Source organism: Macrobrachium rosenbergii, chromosome 4 (genome assembly GCF_040412425.1).
Source record: "Macrobrachium rosenbergii isolate ZJJX-2024 chromosome 4, ASM4041242v1, whole genome shotgun sequence".
Lineage (NCBI taxonomy): Eukaryota > Metazoa > Arthropoda > Malacostraca > Decapoda > Palaemonidae > Macrobrachium > Macrobrachium rosenbergii.
Genome location: NC_089744.1, coordinates 73,368,843 through 73,392,842, shown reverse-complemented (window position 1 = coordinate 73,392,842; position 24,000 = coordinate 73,368,843). Strand labels below are relative to the sequence as shown.

At 34.9% G+C, this 24,000-nt stretch overlaps 1 protein-coding gene and 1 long non-coding RNA gene across 8 annotated transcripts in view; both read left to right on the top strand.

Annotated features, from left to right (window-relative positions):
- The window catches only part of LOC136835706 (myophilin-like), a 130,274-nt gene extending 116,329 nt beyond the window's left edge, over window positions 1-13,945 (top strand). For 2 of the 6 annotated variants that reach the window (XM_067099572.1, XM_067099565.1), the window contains 3 exons: window positions 3,969-4,091; window positions 5,242-5,421; window positions 12,266-13,945. In XM_067099572.1, coding sequence (XP_066955673.1) covers window positions 3,969-4,091; window positions 5,242-5,421; window positions 12,266-12,279 — 317 coding nt within the window. In that variant the 3' untranslated portion in view covers window positions 12,280-13,945. The remainder of the gene's footprint in view (window positions 1-3,968; window positions 4,092-5,241; window positions 5,422-12,265) is intronic. The other 4 variants (XM_067099582.1, XM_067099579.1, XM_067099594.1 and 1 more) reach the window with 2 other exon arrangements.
- A 3,533-nt stretch (window positions 13,946-17,478) lies between these two features.
- On the top strand, window positions 17,479-19,135 carry LOC136838371 (uncharacterized). Of its 2 annotated transcripts, XR_010852961.1 has the most exons (4): window positions 17,479-17,542; window positions 17,714-17,877; window positions 18,366-18,488; window positions 18,925-19,135. It is a non-coding gene; the product is annotated as an uncharacterized lncRNA (long non-coding RNA). The 2 variants fall into 2 exon arrangements; XR_010852960.1 differs by having other exon boundaries at window positions 17,714-18,488.
- Window positions 19,136-24,000: the final 4,865 nt, after the last annotated feature.

The following is a 24,000-nucleotide window of genomic DNA, read 5'->3' as shown; positions in this document are numbered from 1 at the left end:
TTTGAGTTTCTTCAGTGCATTTGCTGGAATTTCCTCTAGTAGAGGAATCAGTGTTGCATTTGTTTTTATCAAATAATGAAGTACAATACTGTACACTGTAATTGGAAAATCCATGAACTTTGGTGGTAAGTCGGTACTGTACACTGTTTAGCATGTATAATTTGGAGTTAGTACAGTATTAGAAGCTTAGCATACACATTTGAAAATGAAGAAGGGAGCCTTCATCTTAGATATGACACAAGTAAAAATAAAGAGCAAAAGTTTCGTACGTCACGCATGTATTTTGTCAGACAACTGTCACTAGAAGACTCCCTAAGTGCTGGTGTGATCCACTGATTCATGTTTGAAATGAACTTTTATGTTGACATCAACAGACCAGTCTTCATTGAGAAGTACTGTATGTTTTTGTTAAAAGGAAGTTGGGATGCTATACTCTGCAGAATAAATAAGTGCATTAGCAGTAATGGAGCACAAGTCTTGATACAGAAATGATTGGCTTGAGGATGATTCAAGTGAAGCTGTAGTTACAGTACTTAACATTTTTCAAGTGTACATAATGCTATCCCCTGAGTGAAAATTATGATATTGATGAAAATCTGTTACTTCCAAGGAAATGGAGGTATGAGAGAACTTCCAGTTTTTGTTTTTTAAACTGCAATTTTTTTTAATTTTAAATATGAAAATTATCACACACTATACTAGTAAAAAATGTCTTCAGATTAAAAGTACCTTACTATATGTATGTGTGTTGAAAGATTATGGTGGTGTATTTTGCTTAGCATAGCTACCGCTTTGAACTCTTATTACTAGAGGAAAAAGATTAACTTCTTATACTATACTAGTAAGGCAGTAGTACAGTACATGTAAGGCATTACCTTCGTTACCTAGTAGTTTTATCATGGTTGTTAACCAAACCATATAGGTTTGTGATGTATGCCTAAAAGGTGGAATCATGTAGGCTTAGTCTATATACCTAAAAAGCTGTAATTATCTCTAATTTACATTTCAATTACTTGATTGAAAATCAAATGTAGTGCAGGATTTGGAGGGAGTATTTGTATACTTGCTGGTATACTTTAGTACTGTGCATATACCATGCTTACTGTGTAGGTACTTTGGACCGATGAGAGTACAGTGTTGCTGTAGCTTATACAAATTTCATGTGAGATCATTGAGCTTCATATATGTAGCTCTTGGCTAAATCCAGTTGATTGCTACTGTTATTGCATGCTTTTATCTCAGTTTTGTCCTTCATTAACTAACTTCACCCAATAATGTGTGAAGGTGGGGTATTTAAAAAATGTTTTTGAAAGTTATTCTATCACTAACATTTCCTCAGAATTTGAGATTACACAGACTGTAATCTAATTACTATTTTTTTGTTGAATGTTTTTGCTTTTCATAATTTCCAGGACATTGTTTATTGTGAAAGAAGTAATATGCAAATATTTTTCTGTTCTAACAATCGCAAAATAACTATTTGGACCTCCAGCCTTAACATTTACTGGTTAGGATGTCCCTTTTGTAGATAGCTGTATTACAGTTATTATAGTGTAGGCATTGCTTTGTAGTGCTTCAGCTTCATGTGAAATCGAGTACTTATAAGTACAGTATTTCCTTTCAGCCCTTGAGGGTAGAAGCATTGCTTAATTTAATAGGCTTATCATAGTTTTTAGCGTGTTATTTTGAAATTCAGAAATGATATAAGATGTAAGAAAATTTCAGTAAAAAATATAGCATTACGCACAAGTCTATAAAAAAGTTTAGGAAAAATGATCTGGCAATAATTTGAGGAAAAATATTCAGGTGCATAAAACAAAAAAAGCATAACAATAAAGTAAAAAGCAAGTACAGTCATTATGAAGGGAAATAACAAAAATCTGTTAAAAATCTAATTACGCACAGGCAAATAAAAAATGCACCTATTACAGATTGAAACAGTAAGGACCTTGAAATCTTTAAATAAAGATTCCAACAAATTGAATTGGTTGCTTGTTTGTCTTTTTTTTAACACGATAATTGTTTCCTTTCATAAGGCTAGTATTATTGTAATTTTGTTGTTTGCTTTTAACTTCATGATATATTTTACTTTAAGGTTTAGATGTCTGAAGTTTTTATTTCATTATTATAAAGTAGTCTAGGCAACTAATTTAATCATTCTGCACTGCAAAACATTTTTCACACATCAGATAGGAATTTTTGGACTTGTGATATGTTTAGAACACGATATCTCTCACAGAGTTTTTAAACAGAGATGGCTTATGTTGTTTTGGCAGAGGAATGAACTAGTAGAAAAATCCAATGTTGTGTTAAGGTACTTTGAAGAGACTATGCTTCATTACATAAAATTTTGTATTATCATTATATAGGTCTTTACAGTGCATTCCTTATAATGAAGGAAAATGTTTATTTTATAACTGTATACTCTTGCAAGATCTAAAACTAGTTTGCTAGTAAATACTACAGTAATGAAGGGGAAGGTAATGCCTTTATAAGAAATTGAATAAAACTGCTGCAATACTCAGTACAGTAAGTTAACTAAAACATTTTGACTGTAAAAAATAAACGATTTTTAAACATAAATGCTTACCGGCTTTGTAAAGAGCTTAGTTAACAGAATACAATATACAGTACTGTAAAACCATTTTGTATCCAGTGACTTGCTGTTGTCTGCCATTATGTTGTGAGGCTAACCCATAACCTGAGAAGTAGAATGATCAGAAAAGGCTTATCATATTATAATTAAATTAAGCCTATACTGCACTGTAAGCCATAAAATCTAATGCATTAACTCTACAAGCATAAGGCATATACAGTGTATTCAGTCCTGTACTGAAGTGAAATATATCTTGACTCATCATCTTAAATTCTCCAGCAATGATTTTGACACAGGTTAGTCTCCTCCTGATAAACATTTGGACCTAGAACAATCTCCAGAGAACCATAATAGTCAGCAGAAATGTACCATGGACCTAAATAGCCAATCTGAAAATGTTTTTTTGCATTTCCTTAGTTGGAACTAATGATGCAGGTAGGGTCATCAAGCTAATACTCAAGTATGCAATATTCTTAGGTGCTTCCTTAATAGAGTTGATTGCATCAATTTTGTCTTTTGACCACATTTTTAAGAAATAAGGTATTTAATAAAACAATCCTTTTGGACAAGCTCCATGAATGGAATTTTTGCTGTTGCTTGCTTAAAGTGCTTGAGATTGATTATCCATGGGTTACTCCTGCCCATCTGTTCTCAACATTGTGACATACTTTCCACTTTTGGGTTGACTCATATTTATCACATTAAGATACTCTGAGGAGAAATTTTTGCATCATATATTTTGTCATTTAAAGTCAGTTATTTCTATGATAATCAGCTGAGCTGATCAAAGCCTTCCTTCAGAGCCCCTTTCCCTTTCTCATTCCAAGCCTCTGATGTCCTCTTAAGATGGAAGATGGGTGTGGATGATAACCATGTTACTTTATTTTATTTTGAATGTTGTGTGTTTAGTAATCTTTTTCCTTCAAGCATTTAAAGAATTTCCTCATGTTCCAAGGTCACTGATCTTTAGTACTATCACTGTCTTCAAAATGAGTGGAATCAAGGCAGTCTTTAGGGACACCCTGATAGATTTGATTAGAGAAAGATGGTTAGCAGAGTTTTTCAGGTAATTCACAGTTACTTGATGGCTTGGATCATCGTTTTAGGTAAATTGTATGCTATTTCTTGGCTGTTATTGACCTCAGACTGCATTTCTAGATCCAAATGTTTATACCTTTTGGAGACTAATGGAATGTGCCAGAAATTGTTTCAAGCAGCTGTTTTGATACAGCTTACCTTGGAGTACAAGCACTAGGATTTGAAGCAAAATTGTGCAGAACAACTCATTCAAGTGCTGAGAAGTTTTAAATGACCTCTACAAGTTGGTGAATATTTTTCCTCTTAATACTTAACTGACAAATAAATCTTCCAGATTCACAGAAATTAATTTCTGCGGATGGCCACACCATACTTACTCTCCAGTCTGGAAGTAACAAGGGTGCATCACAAGCTGGCATGACGCCATATGGAGCGCCCCGTCAAATCATTGCTGATGGTAAGAGTATTAGGCAATATAAATTCTGTACAGAAGATGTTGCAGAATTGTTTCCCCTCAAAATCATATTAAGGTTATGCTACCATCGTTAAAGTAATATTTTCTCTCAACAGGGAACAATAGCCTATGTGATTGACTGGTTCAGTCTGCATGGTGTACTGGTTTGTTAAATCTGATATGTAACTCAAAATTGTACTTCAGTGAAGAGTTACATTACATGGTTGAACAAGTTCATAAATTTGAATATATGGAACGGAAATTGAAGAATTGGTTTTCTCTCTCTGATGGCATACACCAGGTTCATGATGTCAAGGGACTCAAATGGTATACAAACTAGATTTGTTTGTACTTTTTATGTATCTATATGCCGCAATGATAATGTGGAAATGAAAGGTCAGGTTGGTAACGCAAATTGTTCTTAACAAACACTTTCTGTGAGGAGTTTTGTACTTTAACAATTTCTGTGACTTATCATTTTTATGAATGTATGGTTCTTGTGCATCTAGAGTGAGGTTTGGGCAAACGATGTGTTTTGTGATTTTATTTCTAAGGGAGAAGCATTTGCTTTGTGTAGAACTGTATTTAGGTGTGAAAACAACATAGTACATCAGCATTCAGGGGATTCAATGGCATTATTAATGGTATGCTTTTTCCTTTACTGCTGAACTAAGGTATCTGTATCAGAGTTTGTAAATACCATGTGATTGCTTTGGTGTGGTATTTGAATGGATTGTGTTTACGTTTTATGTTTTGCTTGTGTCTTTCTGTGATGTAGGTATTTGGAAGAATTGTTCCTGTTTTATTATGATTTCTCTGTTGTCTTTTTAAATGTAACCAGATTTTGACAGGAATCAGAAATTATTGTATACAATTATTTCCAGAACCAATGCAGCTTCATGATTTTAAAGTGCAAAAGAAAAGTTACAATGTTTATCAGCAGCAATGTACAAACTGGGATTAATACTATATTTTGGAGTGAAGCAGATTAATCCATGAAGAAATTGGTCAGAATAATCATCATTGTTTCTAGCCAAAGACTACAGGACTTAACAAATCTTGTATGTTATCCTTTTTGAGCGCTGACCATGTGACCACCACCACCAAAGGAGAATCTCCTTTGTGTGCGGTAACCATACTTTCTGGCTTGCAGAGTGTGTCAAGAAGAACAAACAAAATCGTGAGAGGAGTAGTTTACCCCATTCAGTAGAGGATGTCTCCCATGATAGCCTGGGATCACATGATGAAGATTCTGCATCATCTGCTGTGGATGAAGATTCATACTCCCAGTCATCGGTCACAGAACAAGAGATTGGCATTGGGGACTCCGGAGGTAGGCAAATGCTCTTCTGAGATTCTGAGTTCCTTTACATAAATATTATCCCCCACTTTAGGACCTCAAGAAATCAAGTACATGATGGTAGCTGCCTCCAGAGAAATAAATTTTTCTTTTTGCATTAAAACAGTTTTTTCATTGGTGATCGTTGAAGTGCAGCAAAAGTAACAGAATGTGTACTGTCACAGAAGTGGAGCAGTGAGCAGTGTAATCCTTTTAGTGGGGAAAGGTAATCCAGATATGGATGAAATGAGGTATAATTCTCGAAGTAAAAGTGAGTGTATCAGTTGAAGGAACTACTTCATCACTAACGCTTTAGAGTTATCATAAGTTTTTCATTGTTTTAAAATTGAAGAATTTACAGCTTGCAAAAGTGATCAAGTAGAACATCTCTTTTCAAAGAAGAAAGAAGAAATAATATACAGTACTGACTACGAGGACTTTATGAACATACTTCAGAACTTCATCTTCTGCCGGTGCCATAATTTAGCCTTGCTTCATAGCTTTCTGTAGATGCTTTCTCCTAGCTTGAATGTCATCAGTTTTAGATCCATCATCTTATGCCTCTGCGTGACCTAGGATACTGTGGACGGTCTCATTCATAGATAGGTCCACCTTAACTGCATGTTTACTTTAAGTTTCTTCTGTTACAAGTTGAAGACTTCACCTTTGAAGTATTAAGTAGATAAATGCATGCTATGTAATAGTTTTGTAAATCATTTGAAGTGCATGATACGCATGAAATGTATTTTTGTTAAAAGAGAAAGTTTATAGTAGCCTGAAATGTAGTGGAGAGTGGATTGAAATTTCAAGACACTGAATATTGTGAATTGCATCTTGAGTTTGACTGATAAGATGATCATCTTGACAACTACAGTAGTGGGAAATATAAAAATTATGAATATCAGCCAGAATTTGAAGAATAGATGTGTGATTACTGTTGAACTTTTTGAAACTGCAGTAACTTTGAGAAGTGTTCATCAGTGCAATCTCCCTGATTAAAATTTTCTGCTATTATGTATGGATTATAGTTGTGATTATTATATTCATATGTTATTATTTTGGTCTATTCAGTATTAAAGTAAATCTGTAAGGAATTTCACCAAAATATCAAATTGGAGTCTGATGTTTTAGAATATTGTAACATCTAAAATCAAAGAAAATGGCTGTATAGAAATGACTTTTTATTGAATTTAATGAATGGTTCTTTAGAAAAGAATACAGTACATGGTATCTGACAGAATGTCAGAACATTATGCTACCATAATGGTAATGGTTATTTTGTTTCAAAAATTTGAATCCTTAAAACGGGTAAAAAGATTACCAACATACTGTCAATATATAAATTTTTGAGGCTATGGTAAGGTAAAGGTAATTTTTGCATCTGACTGGAACTTTTTATGATCACAGCACATCTTTGCTTTCTTGAGTGCTGCCCAGAGACTGCTTTTCTGCTTCTTAAGTTCTTGGCAATTAACAGATTAAGTGCTGTGTCTGCATGTAGCCATGGATGTTTCCATATTGCAAATACTGTAGCCATAAATAATGTAATTTATAGTGGTATATTGCCAATGTTATGAAAGAAATAAAACTGGTTTTTTGATACATTAAGAGATCTATGGTATTTCACATCAAAATTACAATTTTCCCAAATTTTGCTAAAGTATTAAAAATTAAACATGATGAAACATGTATTGCATTTGAATTGTTGTATTAAACTATAGTATAGGTACCTGTGAAGCATACCAATAAATTTAACACTGTGCTCCAACATAACAAATACTTTGGAATTGTTTTCTGCTGTAACTAATTCAGGCCTATAATTTTGAGCAGCTACAACAATGTAATTTTTTTTATACATGCTGTCACATTTAATAAAACATAACCTTTAACATAGTTAGGTTAAACATCTAACCACACAAAGCAAAGCTTAATGTTTCCTTAAATTTATGGGTTTGTATTCTTCTATCTGTATCCATGATATTTTTCTTGATTTGGCATTGTCACATGGTTGTTTTGGTCCATACATTTCCTTGACAGTGCAGTACAGTATATTGCTTAAGCTTGAGTCAAAGAAATGTTACTTAGATAACATCGTTTGGCTGTCAAAACCATTTGATATGATAATTTATTTCAAAAACATGAAAATTTTGTTATTTCTCCTGTAGTAAAACAAGGTAATGAGGTTTCAAGAAAATTAATCACCACTTTATATATGCATAATTTCAATTAAAGTCTGAAAATGGTTGTTAGGGAATCGCATTCTCTTGGTTATGGTATAATTACTTGACTCTCGTTGCTAATAACTGTCCTTAAATGAATATGCTAGTAAACGATCTTCAGTCTCTGACACTGACACTCAGTGAGGTTAACTGTTTTGATTTATCATTTCTATTTGGCTGATATACTGACAAAGTACTTTGCTCTGTTTCACTTATAGTTAATTATGAGTGGGTGCTGGTACTTTAATTTTCCGTTTCCTTGCAGAGTAATATTAATGGGTGATAGATTTTGACACCTCACTTAACTCTTTGTTATTCATGCTACCATAATTGCAGATACACATGTAAACACTTACTTGGATTCCAGTACTTCACAATGTGCATGTCTGATTCGGGTTACAGTATTTTCACAATCATGCTTGTTTATGTATGAAATTTTGTGGTTCACTTTTGCTCTCATTTTTGTTGTACCCAGGTATGTATAGCATTTTATAAATACTGCTATGCAAGCATCAAGCTATAATCTGTAATTCATAGTCAAATATTATAAAGATAGCAAAAATACTTCTTGTTTACAAGATCATTAAGACAATACTACACTCCTTGGTGTCTCAGCAGTGGCAGCCATGCACTGCTGTTTGTTATGTCTTAGTAATATTAAAAAGTGGATGGGGATTATAGCTGTTTTATATTTCACTGGACTTTATTAACATAGCAATAACAGTTCTTCGTAAAAATTGTTCTGTTTTTTAGTCAGCAGTAAGATTTCAGTCTTCGGAATATAGGTTGTAGAGGGGTTAGTGGCATCAGAAGGATCAGGAGAAAGTGTCCATCTTGATACCCTAAATCTGTGCCAATCTCTTGTGTGTCACTGATCCAATGAAGCTTCTAATATTAATTGTATTTCCTTGATGTTGTTGCTAAGGATTGGTATAGGGCCTTGAGACATTCTCTTGAGGATTTGCTCTAGATGACGTGAATAGTAATTCTCTGTAAGTGAAGATCTGACACAGGCAAAAAGGAACCTTGACACTCTACATACTGATATAAAATTTGTAGCCTTCAAAGATTTATACAGCAGTAATGGAGATTAAATAACTCCCTCAAAACTGAACTGTGCCTTAAAGTGTTAAGTATTTGCAAGTGGTGCTCAGTCCCTAAAACCCATTATTACTATGATAGTGAGGCTTGCTTGTATTTAACATAGTTAAAATAGTTGGTGAACTTTCCTTGAGAAGCTTTCATTTGGTAGATCAGATGAATAAACATGAAGATTTGGAAAGCCAGATATTTTATCATTATTAGTAGTGCTTTACATGTAATCAGGACAGACATTTTGAACAAATATTTGTTCAAAATGATACTGGTATGGCCAGCCAGATTTGTTCCTTTCATGATCAGGAAGGAAGAAGAACAAAATGAGTGTTATGTACCTTAAAAAATAATGTAGCTGGACCAAGAAGAAATGGAAACAAAGACATAATTGTGGGGAATCAGATTTTATCAAACATTGGCACTTGCTAAGCCAGTGCATTCTGAGAAGTATATATCATGGTAGTGAAAACTACTCTTTGGCAAAGGGGAAATTCTTCACCCACTCTTGGTTTGATAAAGTCTTAGTGAAAGAATATATTCCCTAGAAATGTTTTCTGTCATTAGGTTTCAGTTCCTTTTTTATCTGTCACCTCTATGGAAGTGCTCAGAAAGTGAGCCAGATGCAGAGAGTACTGTACCTTACATAGGGTCTGTCACAAAGTGTTTCAAGTAGGTGGATGAAACCTGTGATTATTTTGATATCCTGCAGTGTCATTTCTGAGGTATAATTTTTTGTTTTGTTTTGCAAGTTCCATAGAAATCAACTTTGGGGATAACTCAAGGGAGCACATTTCTCTCAATCACATGAGTGATCATCCTGATGGATCCTTGTAATATAGAAAGTATGAATAATCTAGCACAGAAGCTGTTTTTCTCTTCATTTATACAAAATGCAAAAAGAGAGAGTTTAATGCTGAGAGTGAATGTCGTTAGAGGTTTACTAGTTACTGGTAGTGTTACATATGTTCACATATCAACTGAGTTATTCATTATTGTATTATGTTCACATATCAACTCAGTTATTCATTATTGTATTTAAGAAGGTACCTTGTTTTGCACTTTAGTTCTCTTCAACTTGGGCTAATCCTTATGGTGGCACTAAAGAAAAACAAGACACTGTTGACAGTAACTTTCATAAAGGAAAGTATATCTCTGATATCCTCACTGTGGAAATAGCCTCATGATTTATGAACATTCAATACTGTATTGGCCTTGGTCTTGGATATGAACTGGAGACTTCTGCAAGTTATATTGCTTCAGACCCAAGAACAAAAATTTTAGGGTATCATTTTGATCATTAAGATTGAAAACTGCTTCATTTGTAACTTAAATGAAATAGATTTTTTACATTTTACTGCTTGTTTATCCCAATGGTAGTATGGGAGCATTACATAGTAAAACCTGCTTAACTCACTAGCGGCAAGAACTATCTATCTTAAACTTGGGTAGTTTCACCGATCGTAAATATATTTCGAAACCAGTTTTTCATTCGTTGGGAAGTTATGCACATATGTAATATGTTCCAGTCTGTGTGATAGCAGTCATATGTAGTCACCATAGTTGTCTTATTTTAGTGCAAGTTCAGTTACACAGGTTTTCAAATTTACATTTTAATGTGCAGTACTTGGCTATAATAATGTTGGGTTTTAACTGAAAGACTAGAAGAAATGCTTAAAATATTGGAATCTAGTGCATTTTCCAGTTAGTGTCCAGTATTGGAGGCCTGAAAAGTTTTGTGCTATTACAGATAACCCTCTTCATGTTTTGGTACCATTCAGGTTTAAATTTTTTGTTGTCCTAACTGTAGTTGGTGAAGCAATTGTTTTGTAATGATACTGTACCTGATTGTGCTTTGATAATCAGGAAAATGGATCGAATGAATTTAGATGTACAGTACAGTATTATTGTTGTGATACATCAATTCATTTAACCCATTTTAGGATGAGGTACATGGATGCTTTCTTTTGCTCTCTCCTCTTAGTGTTATCATCTTTCTTAAATTAGGTTGTTTGGTCTTGCTTCTTTGATGAGTTTGAGAGTAGGCTGGATTTGGTGAGTAGGAGGTAGATTGTCTTCTTTAAATGACTTAGTAACCCTCTCATTTCTTTTCACCTAGCACCCCTCGAAATTTTCGAGACTGAACAAAACCAATATGTTACAGGAGAAATAATATATTTTTGCAGAGTAATTTAGATTCTTTTTAATAATAGCAAAATCAGAAGCAACATACTGTACAGTTAACAGAAATTTTCCTTTTGTTACTGATCTCCTTTAGTCTTATTTTCCGACATTTTTATCAGGTTCATGAAAGTCTCGTAATTGTTTGTTATATTTGTACTTTCCATAATATTGACTACTCAGTGTTCATGTATGTCAGTCATGCTTGTTTAGGTAAAAAATTTGGTCATAATTTGCTTTTGTTTCAGTAAGCTGTGTATGGAAGTTTCCTCACTGGATATTTTAAAAATATACAGTCAACTTAACCAGTGGCAAAAAGTATTAAACAGAAAAATAAAGTACTTAAATCTGTACTGTACTGTACTTACTAACCATTTATATCATCAGTAGATATTTTCAGTCCTGACACCACTGATAATGGTACTGATTACTTTGCAGGTCATAAGAATCACATAGTGAAACGCGATGAGTGATGGCCTGTAATATCACCACTGCATCCACCAGAGGCAGAAGGTGTTTGTGATGAGTCTTTTGCCTCTACAGATTTTGTACATTTGTATTACTTGAGCCAATCTTTGGGCTCCATGGTAGCTTTACGATCTTCTTTCAGTGCCGAATGTATCTTTGCCTGTACTTCATCCAGTTGGCAGATCATCGGTGCTACTGATGCATGTGCTTCATGATTGTGTCGTTGTTTATTGAAATGAAAACTTGATTACAAATTAGAAAGTTTTATATTTCTGTCAGTCTTTACACAGCCCCATTATTAGTTTAACAGAGACACTGGCTCTTCAAAAACAAAATAAAAAGTTGCTATGTATTTATACATGGGGCTTGTAACTACTAGGTAGTAATAAAATGAATGTACTGTTTATCAGCAGTAATGCAAGTAAGATTTTTTATGTTCGTGGGTGGACCTGTTGTTTATAAAATGCATCTTAATGTGTTGGTGTTGATGAAAAAACCTTTACCTATGGTAAAGTGTTGACATATTCCTAGAATACAAAACTTCCTAGTGCATGTGCTGTATAAAGGAATTTCACCAACATGAATGTAGCATTTTTCAACATCGGACAAGTGATGAAGTTAGTCATTTCCAGATTTGAAATCAACAGTGACAAAATGCATTTTTGTTTCTCTTACCATGTATAGTATACTCAAGGATAACTATTTTAAGATAAATGCAGTTAAGACATTTTGGGAACAATATCTGAATGCTTATAGTACAAGACACTGTATTTGTAACAGATATTCAATGCAAGTTCACTGAAGATCTTACATATTTGGCATTGCTGAGAGTAATTTGATATGAATTTAGAACTAAACTCAGTCCTCTTGTATTACAGATTATGAGCGGTAAACTGGAGACATATCACTGTAGCAGGCCCTCCATGCACCCTCCTTATAGAAAACTGACGGCATTTTTTTTTCTTTTCCATCAGTTCTATCAGCATATAGATATACAAATATTATTTAAGAAAGAACCTTGTCATTCCTTTATTTGAAATTGTGTGTAATTGCTGGACATTTTCTCATACCCTTTCAATAATAATTGTCTCCTCATTACATTATTTAGTTATCACCGAACATAACTATTCATAAGATAACGTACCGTGTATGACGTTCAAAATTACAGTATGCTTGAGCTTATTTTAATCAAAAGCACATGCACAATGACAGTTTATCTTGCATGCACCCAGTTCTAGGACTTAAGTAGTTTGCAAATTATTAATTTTATATGATAACTTGTCCATGCTTAACACTTATTTTTAGCTACTCAATTTTATATGTAATTATTTTTTCATATAATTATTGCAGTACAGTGCACACATGTTTTTGATACTTTTGGTTATCGAAAGTTTATGTAACTGACTCATTTTTAGCAGAGCTTAATTTGTTGTAGAAAGGTGTTGAAAGACTGTTTTAGCTGTTGGGCTTTATTCCATATGTATGCAATCCTTGATGTTGTAGAGTTATATAGTTCACTTAAGAACCTTTGATATTGTCTTTAGGATAACAAAAATCTATGTTCACTGTAAATGTTATCCTGCATTAATGATTGTAAAGTATTTTTATTTATTTTTAAAGAAATGACAAGGTTGAAAGTGTTCTATACCTTCTCTGCAACAAGGTCCATAAAACAATTGTATTTTTATCTTACTATACTAGCATTTCACTTCCCTATTGGTAGCTCAGTCCAGGAAAAAGAAATTTTTCTTACCTCTCGTGAAGCATATAGCATCTTTTTTTATAGACTGACCTAGAATGAGGGTAAGTTTAAATCATTCAACATCTGCAAGAAGAAAAAGATGGAGTATGTGCCATGCAGTCAGAAAGTTAATGATCAGTTTAATTAAACCCATTAAACAACTTTATGTTCAAAATTCCAATGGAAGAGAAAGTATTATAGACTGAAATTGATGAGGTATGTCTTGTTGAGCAGTCATAAAAATCCATTACAGTAGTCACAAAAGTCTGCCTCACTACTGTATTTTAATTCACCATTTTTTGTTTCAGGCTCATATTATTCTGCTCTATTATTAATACCGTATTTTGTTGGAATTTTAAACAACAACTCTCAATACATCATTGTTCCTGATTCCATCCACTGATTTTTTGGAAGAAGCATTTTAGATTTCAGTATGGCTCATAGCTAAATATTTTTGTATATTTTATATTTAAAGTATAGTTATTTTATTAGCAATGATGCCACATAGATAACTTTCTTACTATCTTCCTTCCTTTCTGCTCATTACACTATCAAAAAGTGATTGCCATCTTATCATTATCATGCAGATGATTGCATTTATACTCTATCAATTTTCAGTGTATTTTCTTGAGCTTTAGTCTTCCAATTGGTTAGTTGGGATCATTCATCGCATTTATATAATTATAATAATAATTTCATAATTTTATGCAATTTCTACAGATTCCTTTATTATAAGATTTTTATAATTATCTTGAAATTTTACTAACTAATGTTAAGTGTTTTTACTGTGGTTCTCAATAAAACATTTGGCTGGTAATGTTATTTGACTTATCCTTTTAATGATAATGTATTGGAGAAAATTAATTTTTCAAACAGAATTAATTTTTTCATATACAACTCATTACATACCTTTCATTAGCCCCGTGTTTAGTGGCAACAATCTTGAGACATCCTGGTGGAAGAATAGTTTACTTCTCCTCATCATTGAGTATGCTTCTGGGACTTCTCGGTTCATTCAGAATCTGATGTTTGAGAATTTATATTCATTGTGTTTGGTAATCCTGTTCTTTTCATGAAGATACTTAAATTTTTAACACCTGAAGTAGAATTAATTAGTAATAGGTTCATATTAGCAAGGATGAAAATAAAAGACAATTTAAACTTGAGGCCAACTCAACTCCTAGTAACTTCCGAGTGAAGATTTCAACAGCAAAAATATTACTCTCAATCCAGATGAGTTGCCTACCAAAATCTTTACATCTGAATTTTGACATGGGAGCTCCACTTTCTTTTAAGGTGTCAGAAAATACAAGAGTCTTATCTCAGGAGCAGGTGGTATGGAGGGACACACACCATAAGAATGAATGTGTGCTGGCTCCATTTGGTGTCTGATGTGACTTCCTATTAGATTTTGAGGGACAAATCCTTGGTTCTTTGATGCTGAGCAATATGAAAATGATGTAGAGAATTGAGATGAAAGCAACAGTAGGGCACCATTTCCTCTGGTGATGAAAGGCGGCCACAAATGACCAGTAGGTGTTAAGAGTAACCAAGAATGGAATGGAATATAGAATTTAGGTTAAAGGCCAAGCACTGGGACCTATGTCATTCAGTGCTAAAAGGGAAATTGAAAGCAATAAGGTTTTAAAGGTGTAACACCTCGCAGTTGCATTGCAAAACAATTGTTAGGCGATGGTGGAAAGTAAGATGGAAGAAAGAGAATCTGAACGGAGGTACAGCTGAAGGAATGAACAGGGTTGCAGCTAGGGGGATTGATGGTCTAACAAGAGAGGAGTCTCTCACTAAAGCATCTAACTGGAGGAGGAACCTGGCATATGAGGACTTACTAATTTATAGAAGTGCATGGAACAAACTTTGGTTACACGAGTCCTCTGGAATGATGGTGTGCAAAGTCATGGTCAAATGGAGCCTGGACCTCTTGAAAGACTCATGCCTGCCAGTGGTTTTGAGGTTACATTTGACACCAATTTACAAGGCAAAACTTGCCTTTCAAAGCTATGAGCCTTTGAAACTCAATCCAAAACCTTAATGAATGATATTTGGTTGTCATGAGGAAGAACTTTCTCATCATTGTCCATGCCTGTGTATCCTCTAACGACATGAAAGCACTGCCTTCTTTCTATTGCAACCATACACTGAACTGTAAGGAATAAAAGGGCTAGTCTGAGAAAAAATACATCAGTGGCTGAGGATGGGTAAGTTGTGTGGTGTCTTTTTTTGAGTGGGTGAAGAGCAGTCACACATAATGAAAGCTTATTCAAGTACCAGTGGAAATTGTTTTGTCCAGAAATCTGAGAGGGTAAGACCTGGAGAGAAGTGCCATGCCTATAGAAGTAAGAAAACTATGGGGATGAGTTATTCATCTTGTGATAGGTAGCAGATCATATGAGGAGGCTGATGCATACAGGGCACAAGTTGGGTGTGGCAGAGGGAATGTGGGAGTGAGCTGTGTACCACTAACCAATAGAGTACAGTGAGTGGTGGTGTTCATGGCACAGAGCAGATCAGTGGGTGGTAAGATGCAATACCTGAATGGTTCAGATTTATATTATATATATATATATATACAGTATATATATTTACATTTTATATATATGCGAGCTTGTTAGTGCGTGCTGGGACCCGGTCTCTCCTACCCTCCCGATTCCCTACTTACCCCACTCCCCACCTGGGGTGGACAAACATGTTTGAGGAGGAGGCCGGATGTATCCACTATCCTCCTGTTCCCCTACATACCCCACCCCCAACCGGGCCGGACAAACTGGTTTGCAAGGGGTGGGTGGCAGTGTCATGTCTTCCCTACTGTCACCCAGGGGATGACAAACAAGATCCACTTAGATTTTATTATTACAGTATAAATATATATGACAATATATATATATATATATATATATATATATATATATAATATTATATATATATATATATTTATTATATATATATATATATATATATATATATATATATATATATATATATATATATATATATATATATATATATATATATATATATATATATATATATATATATATATATATATATATATATATATATATATATATATATATATATATATATATATATATATATATATATATATATATATATATATATATATATATATATATATATATATATATATATATATATATATATATATATATATATATAATACATTTATATATATAGTATATGAATACATTTACAAGGCATACTGTAATATCAACAGTTGATTCCCCAGAAACCAAGTTCATAGCCATTTCAAGCCATCAAAAGCAAGAAACAATCTGTAAAGCTTCCTTGTTAATAACCAAAACAAAATTAGAAAGGTTTAAAATCTACAACTTAGGAAGAAAATTCTTATCAAAAACTAGTCGGGACAAACAGCAGGCAAGAAAAATGTCGTCAGTATTCAGTTTTAAATCCATTTTAATCAACTTCCCAACTCTATCCAATGTATAACTTTTCTTGCTCCAGTCTTTGCTTCTCATTAAAGAGTCAACATTGCACACCAGCCCAACGAGACAATTAGCTCTAAACCGCACAACAGAAGGCAAAAACATGCCACCAAACATCAGCATTAAAAGACCCAATAAAGGTTAATGAACATCACCTAAATTCATTCCAAATCAACGTCGCAGAAGGCAGATGACTACCACCAACTAAAGAGTATGTACGAGGCAGCTACAAGCCATAATGAGTTTTTTTCATATAGACTAAATTTTCAGGTAAACTAAAGTGAAATAAATATTTCAAACTAAAATAAAGTAAAAATTTCAGGTAAGCTACAACGAAAAAATATTTCAGATAAACTAAAGTGAAATACACAATTTTGATAACCTAAAGTGAAACACAGACACAAACGTAAAATAAACAAATAGACAAATAATATGAAATAATGTATATTGGTTGAAAAAACATGGAAAGCGTACCTATAGGGTGGATTTAGACTTATAAAGGGATCATTGCTGGGCATCCTTAGAGTATATTGTTTGAAAATTAAGACTTTTTCCGTATGTGGGAAGGATTCTTACAAAATGTCAACGTAACAAAGAAGAAATATAACACGTTTAGACTTATAACAGTTTCGACCCAATACTACATAAATGGTTCATGAAGAATAGTCAGAACGTCGACAAAAGAAAATCAGCCGGAAAATACTTAGGAAGCCGAAGAGCGATCAAAGGCTTTTGACCAGATTCTCGCCAAGGAGAAACGAGCGACCGTTCTTGGGCAACGATTTACCCTTGGTAGTTGCTCCTGGTGCTGATCGTCCATGGCAAACGATGTTTACCTTCGTCGGAAGTAGTCCGGAAAAACCAGGTCAGTCTTCCGTCGGCCGGCAAACGTCTTGGTTGAGACAGTTCCGTTTGCAGTGATAGTGTTTATGGTTAAGTTTATAGGGTTCTTTCACGTTTATTAGTGTATTGGTTTTCCTTGCGTATGTGCTAGTCTTGATTTTGGGTAAATTTTCTTTTTCATGGTTTATGTATTTTAAATGTTAACACTGCATTAGATATTGAATCTTTTACGTTATATTAGTAATGTCTCCCTATTTCAGGTGCGTCTGTGTCAATGCTTATTCGGGTGATAGTACATATTTATGATGGGTATTCAAGCCAACGAACAGGTCCAGGTGTTTGGACGATGGAATCTTGACGGAGAATGAATTTTCCCGCTTCAGTTTTCAAGAAGATAGGTAAATAGAGAAGATAGAAGTGAACGGTGAGTGTTACTGCTTATCTTGTAAAAAAAAAAAAAACTCCTCCACCCCTATGGGGGCCGTGCCCCCCTAGGGATGGAGGTACTTCCTTGAACTTATTATGGTAGGACGGAAGTCCTGCCATAATGAGTTCCTGGGAGGAAAATGTAGTTAGAACAAACCTGATCAGGTACTTCGTGGGTGTTTATTTGTAGGTAAATAGGATTTATCTTGTTGGTAGCTTCTCTTCAATTACATTAGTTTCATTATTTTTAGTTTGAGACTTTGAAGTCTTTGATTAAAAAAGTTCCAGGGAAATTTGTTAAACTAGATATTTAATTGTTTAAATAAAAATTCATACTTAATAAATCTCATTCACATTAGACAGGAAATTGAGTATCGTGTACTAGCGGATATCCTATTGTAACTACGTATGTTATTAACTTTAATAATTCACTTTTCATTTTGAATAATATGCAAGCGAGCTCTTTTACAGCTTTTCTTTTTTCAGGTTCATCCGAAAATCTGGTGTGGCCAGGCTGATTATACTGAATGGATTAAGACAGTCGTGGTTAGTGCTGTGTGAATTAAGAGAATGGAATGAAGTAGCTGCAAAATCACCCGGAATCTGAAGGTAGTTTTTTTTTCCCCGTTCGATCCTTGTACCGTAGGGTTGCTTATCTGATGTCATTAGTAAAAACTAGCCTGTTGGATATTCTCATCGGTGGCCGGTAATTAAGTCACGGGAAAAAGAAGTCTCGGGAAAAGAGTTGAAGTCACATTAGTTTATGGTGGCCGGTAATAGTCACAGGGGAAAAAATAATTTTCTTGGCAGTCATTATTTTTTATTTCCCTTGTTTATAACGAAATCCCCAACGGGCTTGTACTTAACACTCCGCAAAGGTGGATACATAAATGGTTAAAACCCATGGGTCACTATTTAGGGTGGAATGACATTTTCCCCTGTTACCTTTTTCCCCTCACATACGAACTGTCAGGTTATATTTTCTTAGGATGAATAATTTTCTTAGCCTGCGCTGTACAGGTCCTAACGCTCTCAACTATTCCAGGTGGTTTGATATCGGACTGGCGTTGCCTAATTACTAATAAGAGTGAGTTACTCTCGTCGGAGGTCTCTAGTTTTCTGGACGGGTGAAAAAGTGGAGCATCAACGTGGTCGAAAACTTGGTTATGACGGTACTGGCCTCCTGATGGTACCATGGATTTCCCATAATTTTCTCGAATGTCTTTGATGAGATTAATAATCAACTGTTAAAATAATGGTAAATTCTTTATCCTTAATGTTTAGTTTGTATGGTTAGAGTGAAAATTATACGAGTTATATTTAGGAAACTTCAGTTGAAGTTAGTGGCTCTCCTTCTGGGGAAGTAGTCTATATTGGCTGCTACAAACAAGTCCTTGTGAGACTTCAGACTTGGCAGTGAATCTGAACTTGAAAGTACTCTAGTACCTGACGGGCGTTAAAGATTATTGTAACTGCTGATGGTACTATGCTTTAGGCCCTGAGGAAATAACCGTAAATAAACTACAGAGTTGAGGGCAAGGCTATTGTGAGAATTGCAGAGAGTGGACTGCATTATAAGAATATCAAATGGGTATGAACTATTAAATATTAGTTAAAGTAATATAAAGGATGTAAAAGTATTCTCCCATAAATAAGTTTCAACATTTTTACTTTCAAAAGATATGATAATTTAGATAGAACAAACTGGTTACTAGAACTCTGCTGGTCGATGAAAAAAAAGCTTGTCCATAATGAAGTTGCGTAGATTTGCAGCTTAGTTTGATTAGGCCAAATGCTTAGTTGCAAGTATTTAACCTAATCATTTTGATAATGTCTGTTAAGGCCCCGTCCACACGGTCGAGCTCTGCTCGGTAAACTTTGCTGCTTTGCGGGCTAAGCCTGTCGTACGCATTTATGCTGCTGTCCGAACGACGCTGGTTGGTTAGTGAGAGCCTGCTGGCAGTGACTGACACAGGACCGAATATGTACTACAATATGGATCGTAAAAAACTCAAGAAAATCGCGCTGTGTATTGTTGTAGCAATGTGTGCAAAGATAAAAGCGACAAGGCAGAAAAGAACGTGGTGTAAGGAGTGGCTACAAAGAAGAGCAGACATAGGAAGTCATTTGACGATATTGCGGGAACTGAGACATACATGGCTATGAATCAGTTCAACTATATGAGAATGGACCCTAACAACTTTTATAAACTCATCTAAAATGGAACCATATATAAGGAAACATGATACTACCATGAGGCAGAGTATTTCAGCTGAAGCTCGACTACTGTACATGCAACATTACTGTTTGTCAACAGGATGCAGCTACCGATCACTACGGTACAGCACTAGGATTTCCAAGCATAATGGACTAGACTGACAGATTTCCGTAGCATTGCGATAAAGGTGTTAATATATTTGTTTTTCAAAGTTCCCATACGTCATACTTACCTGGCGTATTCATTATGAAGGGTAAAATAACGGGAAACTCTCGTTTATTTTCCTTTGTTTATTTGTGAAGGTTTTACATGAAATTGCTCTTTACGGAAACTTTTCAGTAAGTGACGTCTTTATCCGTTTACCAGAAATGTTTCCGTCAGTTAACAGCCCTGCTGCTGCAGGCAAAGCCTCGATACTTCGATAAACATTAGGAAAGCCCTACACGAAGCTTTGCTCGCCTTTTCTCCGTTTCTGACGTCACACCGAGCCAAGATCGCAAGGCAAAGCTCGACCGTGTGGACGGGGCCTAATGTAAAATTTGGTTAATCTTGCTGAGGTGAAAGACTGGTAGACAGTGACGTTAAAGATGATTCGGTAATGAAAATTTAGCATGACTTAAAGAATTAATACGCTGCCGATGAGTATATTAAGACCAAATGGAGTCTACAGAGTGTTCTGGTATTTACATCCGATAGGTGAGCTTAGTGGAAAACTACTCATATAAGTAGTAGACAGTACGAACAGGGAAGCAAAATATTTTCACAAGTGAGATACGTGAGATTCAAGTTGCTCAAATTTTCTTGTGTAATAATGAAAAAAAAAAAACTAAGGATATTGGCAATACTAAAGTGACGTTTCTCGGTGCCACGTTGTCGGCAGGATCTAAAATAATGGGTAATTCGATTGTCTCCGTGAACAAGCAACACCATAGTTATATATTAAAAAGTTGCAAACAGGTTTTAGTCTGGGGAAAAGTAATACTGCCTCAGACACTTCAGAGTATTTTCTGATTTACAACAGTAATAAATTTTAACGTAATGACGATTTAGTTTTATTAAGCAATATCTTTCAGATTGAATAGTATAATGGCCATGTCCACACTAGTGGGCATGCCCGTCGGGCACTTCAGCCGTTTATATTTTCTCTTGCTTCTGAAGCATCGTTACCAGTCAATCGCATTGTTCTGGCTTCACACTCGGTCGGTCGGTATAGTGGAACGTGTTATGGGAACAGTGTTTGTCTGCCGATCAGGCGCGCTCGTCTGGACAGGCCCTAACTTCGCGAGACAAGGAAAGCGTTATGCTCTATGCAAATCTAATATTTTTTTTTAAAGACAGTCGTCAAAATTATTAATTTTCAGTGTAAGGCAATTCTTAGGATCAGAGTATTTGACCATAGATTGATTTAAATTACTAAAACGATGGATAATTTTAAGGATAGATAGATATATGCATATGCAATATATATAAAAACGCCCATTCCTATATGAATCTCTGCGTGTGTGGAGAGCTAGTTAGCTGGACAGAAGCTAAAGCTTAATGTCAAGTTACTGGAAATGTAATATTAGATGGAGATAATTGTGAAGAGATACATACCAAGAGCTCATATTTAAGCTATAATTGCATTCGGGACTTGAATTTGATAGTTTTAATTGTAAATACGAAGACGCGTAAAAATTGCCATTGTCGAAGATCTCGAATAAGAAGGGACTTATGAATTGCTCCTTGAATGGTTCACTAGATTTTGGAAGTGGGGTTGGGCTGTAAACTGCTGTGAAAGAGTAGTAATAAAAACATAGTGGGACAATGGAATGAAAGATTCAGTGAGAGAAAATAAGATTGTCTGAAGTACAAGGGTAGACGGAAAAAAATATGTATAGCCGGACAATAGGATGAATTGAAAGTTAAGTAGAAAGATTCAGTTGATGAAAATTTAAGAGTGAATTTTGTTTAAGTCCTGTAGTAAGAATAAGAGGTTAAGCAGGAGTGAAGAAAGTGCTTAGTGAATGGTTAGTTAGCAAATGGATCGTGCAATAAACCAAGCTAATGAGGTGGTTTGGTCTCAAGGAAAGAATACAGATTGCCAGGTTGATGAACACGGTATCTAGATTAAACGTTTTTTAGGCTGCGTCCACACAATCGAACTTAGTTCGATGTGACGTCAGAAGCAGAGGGCAAAGTTCTGTATAAGATTTGCGCATGATTATCGAAGTAACGAAGCTTTGCTCGTTGCTAGTTAAGATTGGGGGATGGGTTTAGAGAAGTTGTCTGACGAAAGAAGTTCCGTTGTTCATCAGTGTCAATGAACTATCATTTCTGTTATTCCCTACATTTAAACATGTCCAAGGTTTACTGGTCTCGTGGGTTAACTTTGAGCTTGATAGAGTTACACCAACACCCCATGCCTTTGGGATGTGAGTGGCGATGTATATAACGGATTAACAGTCCATTTTCTCTTACTTCAATCACTCTTGCTGCCGTCAGCACCATCTCACACAGCTCGTGTCTAGAGATCAGACCATGGTTTAGACACCAGCATGAAAACCATTACCGATCTTTGCTCGATAAGAAGCCGAGTTCATCGAACAAAGTTCCATCGTGTGGACGCAGCCCTGGGCTTACGATAAATGTTAGTTACATGGGGGAAGCACTACTGACGAGACTTCCATGTAGGTTTATCAACCAGAAGTAGCATGACTAAGTGTCGTTTGCTTTAGGGAAAATGGCTTAGTATCACCCTATTAAACAGGTTTTCTGCTAAGTAGGCTACTTTTAACAAGAAATTGCGTTTGGCCTTTGGAATTTGAAACCGAAGGCAAATTAGAGGAGGACTTGTTACCGAATATTTTTTTTAACTTTCTGATCATGGAATCAGCAAAAGAGTTGCAGGAAACACATGAGAATTTTCTGTATTTCTGAAGAAGAGTTCTCTCGGTTTAAATCTGGTACTCGAATTTCATTTTATAAATACTTCTTTTGCAGAAACCATTCCAGTCAGAAGTCTATAATTCTTGTTGCTGAAAGCGTTTCTATTCTTGCTACAGCGGTTGGTGGTAGATAAAATGTTCTTTTTGTTTTATCTTTAAAATAGTTAGGTTATACTGAATATGATCTTTTTTTCAGGTCTAATATTAAATAGTTTTTGGAATTATTTCTGGCGATGTCGAACAATAATGAATGAAATTAATAGTAGGCACTTTATTCAAATATGCAGTGCCCTATGGAAATTCGTTTTGATGAGCCTTCCTTAAAGCCTGCTTATCTCGGCAGCATTGCAGTTGCACAGGATATATATAGCCGAGTGCTGTGTAGCAGTGCTTCCTATCTATTGTCAGAAGAATTGTACGTGTGACTGCAACGTAATTTTGTTTCAGGGGTTATATAAAATACTATCATTTGCAGGCATTTGGATTCCACCTCAACCCAACAGCGATGATTCCATTTATGACTGACTCATTAAATAAATTTCCTTGGTATAATCCCTTGATTCCTTTGGATGAGGGGCTTTCATCTTTTGTTAACTCTGTCGATTGTAATATAAATCAGAGAATTTGTTCGTTTATCATGAGGGTAGGTGAATTAAGTTTTGGTTTAGTCTGTTAAACGTCGGCCTACGTGCCCTGATGAATGGTAACATTTGATGACAAAGCAAGTAAAAGCATTTTACTTTATTAACGCAGAAAGACTTTCCAACGAAGCTTTTGCGTGACTTCACAGAATATGCTAATTGCTCTGATTTCCCTATCATAGTGTTTGACATTCTCAACATTTTTGCTAAATATGGTCGCTTGGTTTCAGTTAACAATGATCTAATAATCTCCACTGTTTCTCAGGTACAGTCCGATTCTTGGCAACACCACTTCTAGCAGATGAAGTCGTCTAAGAGCATAAAATATGGCGGAC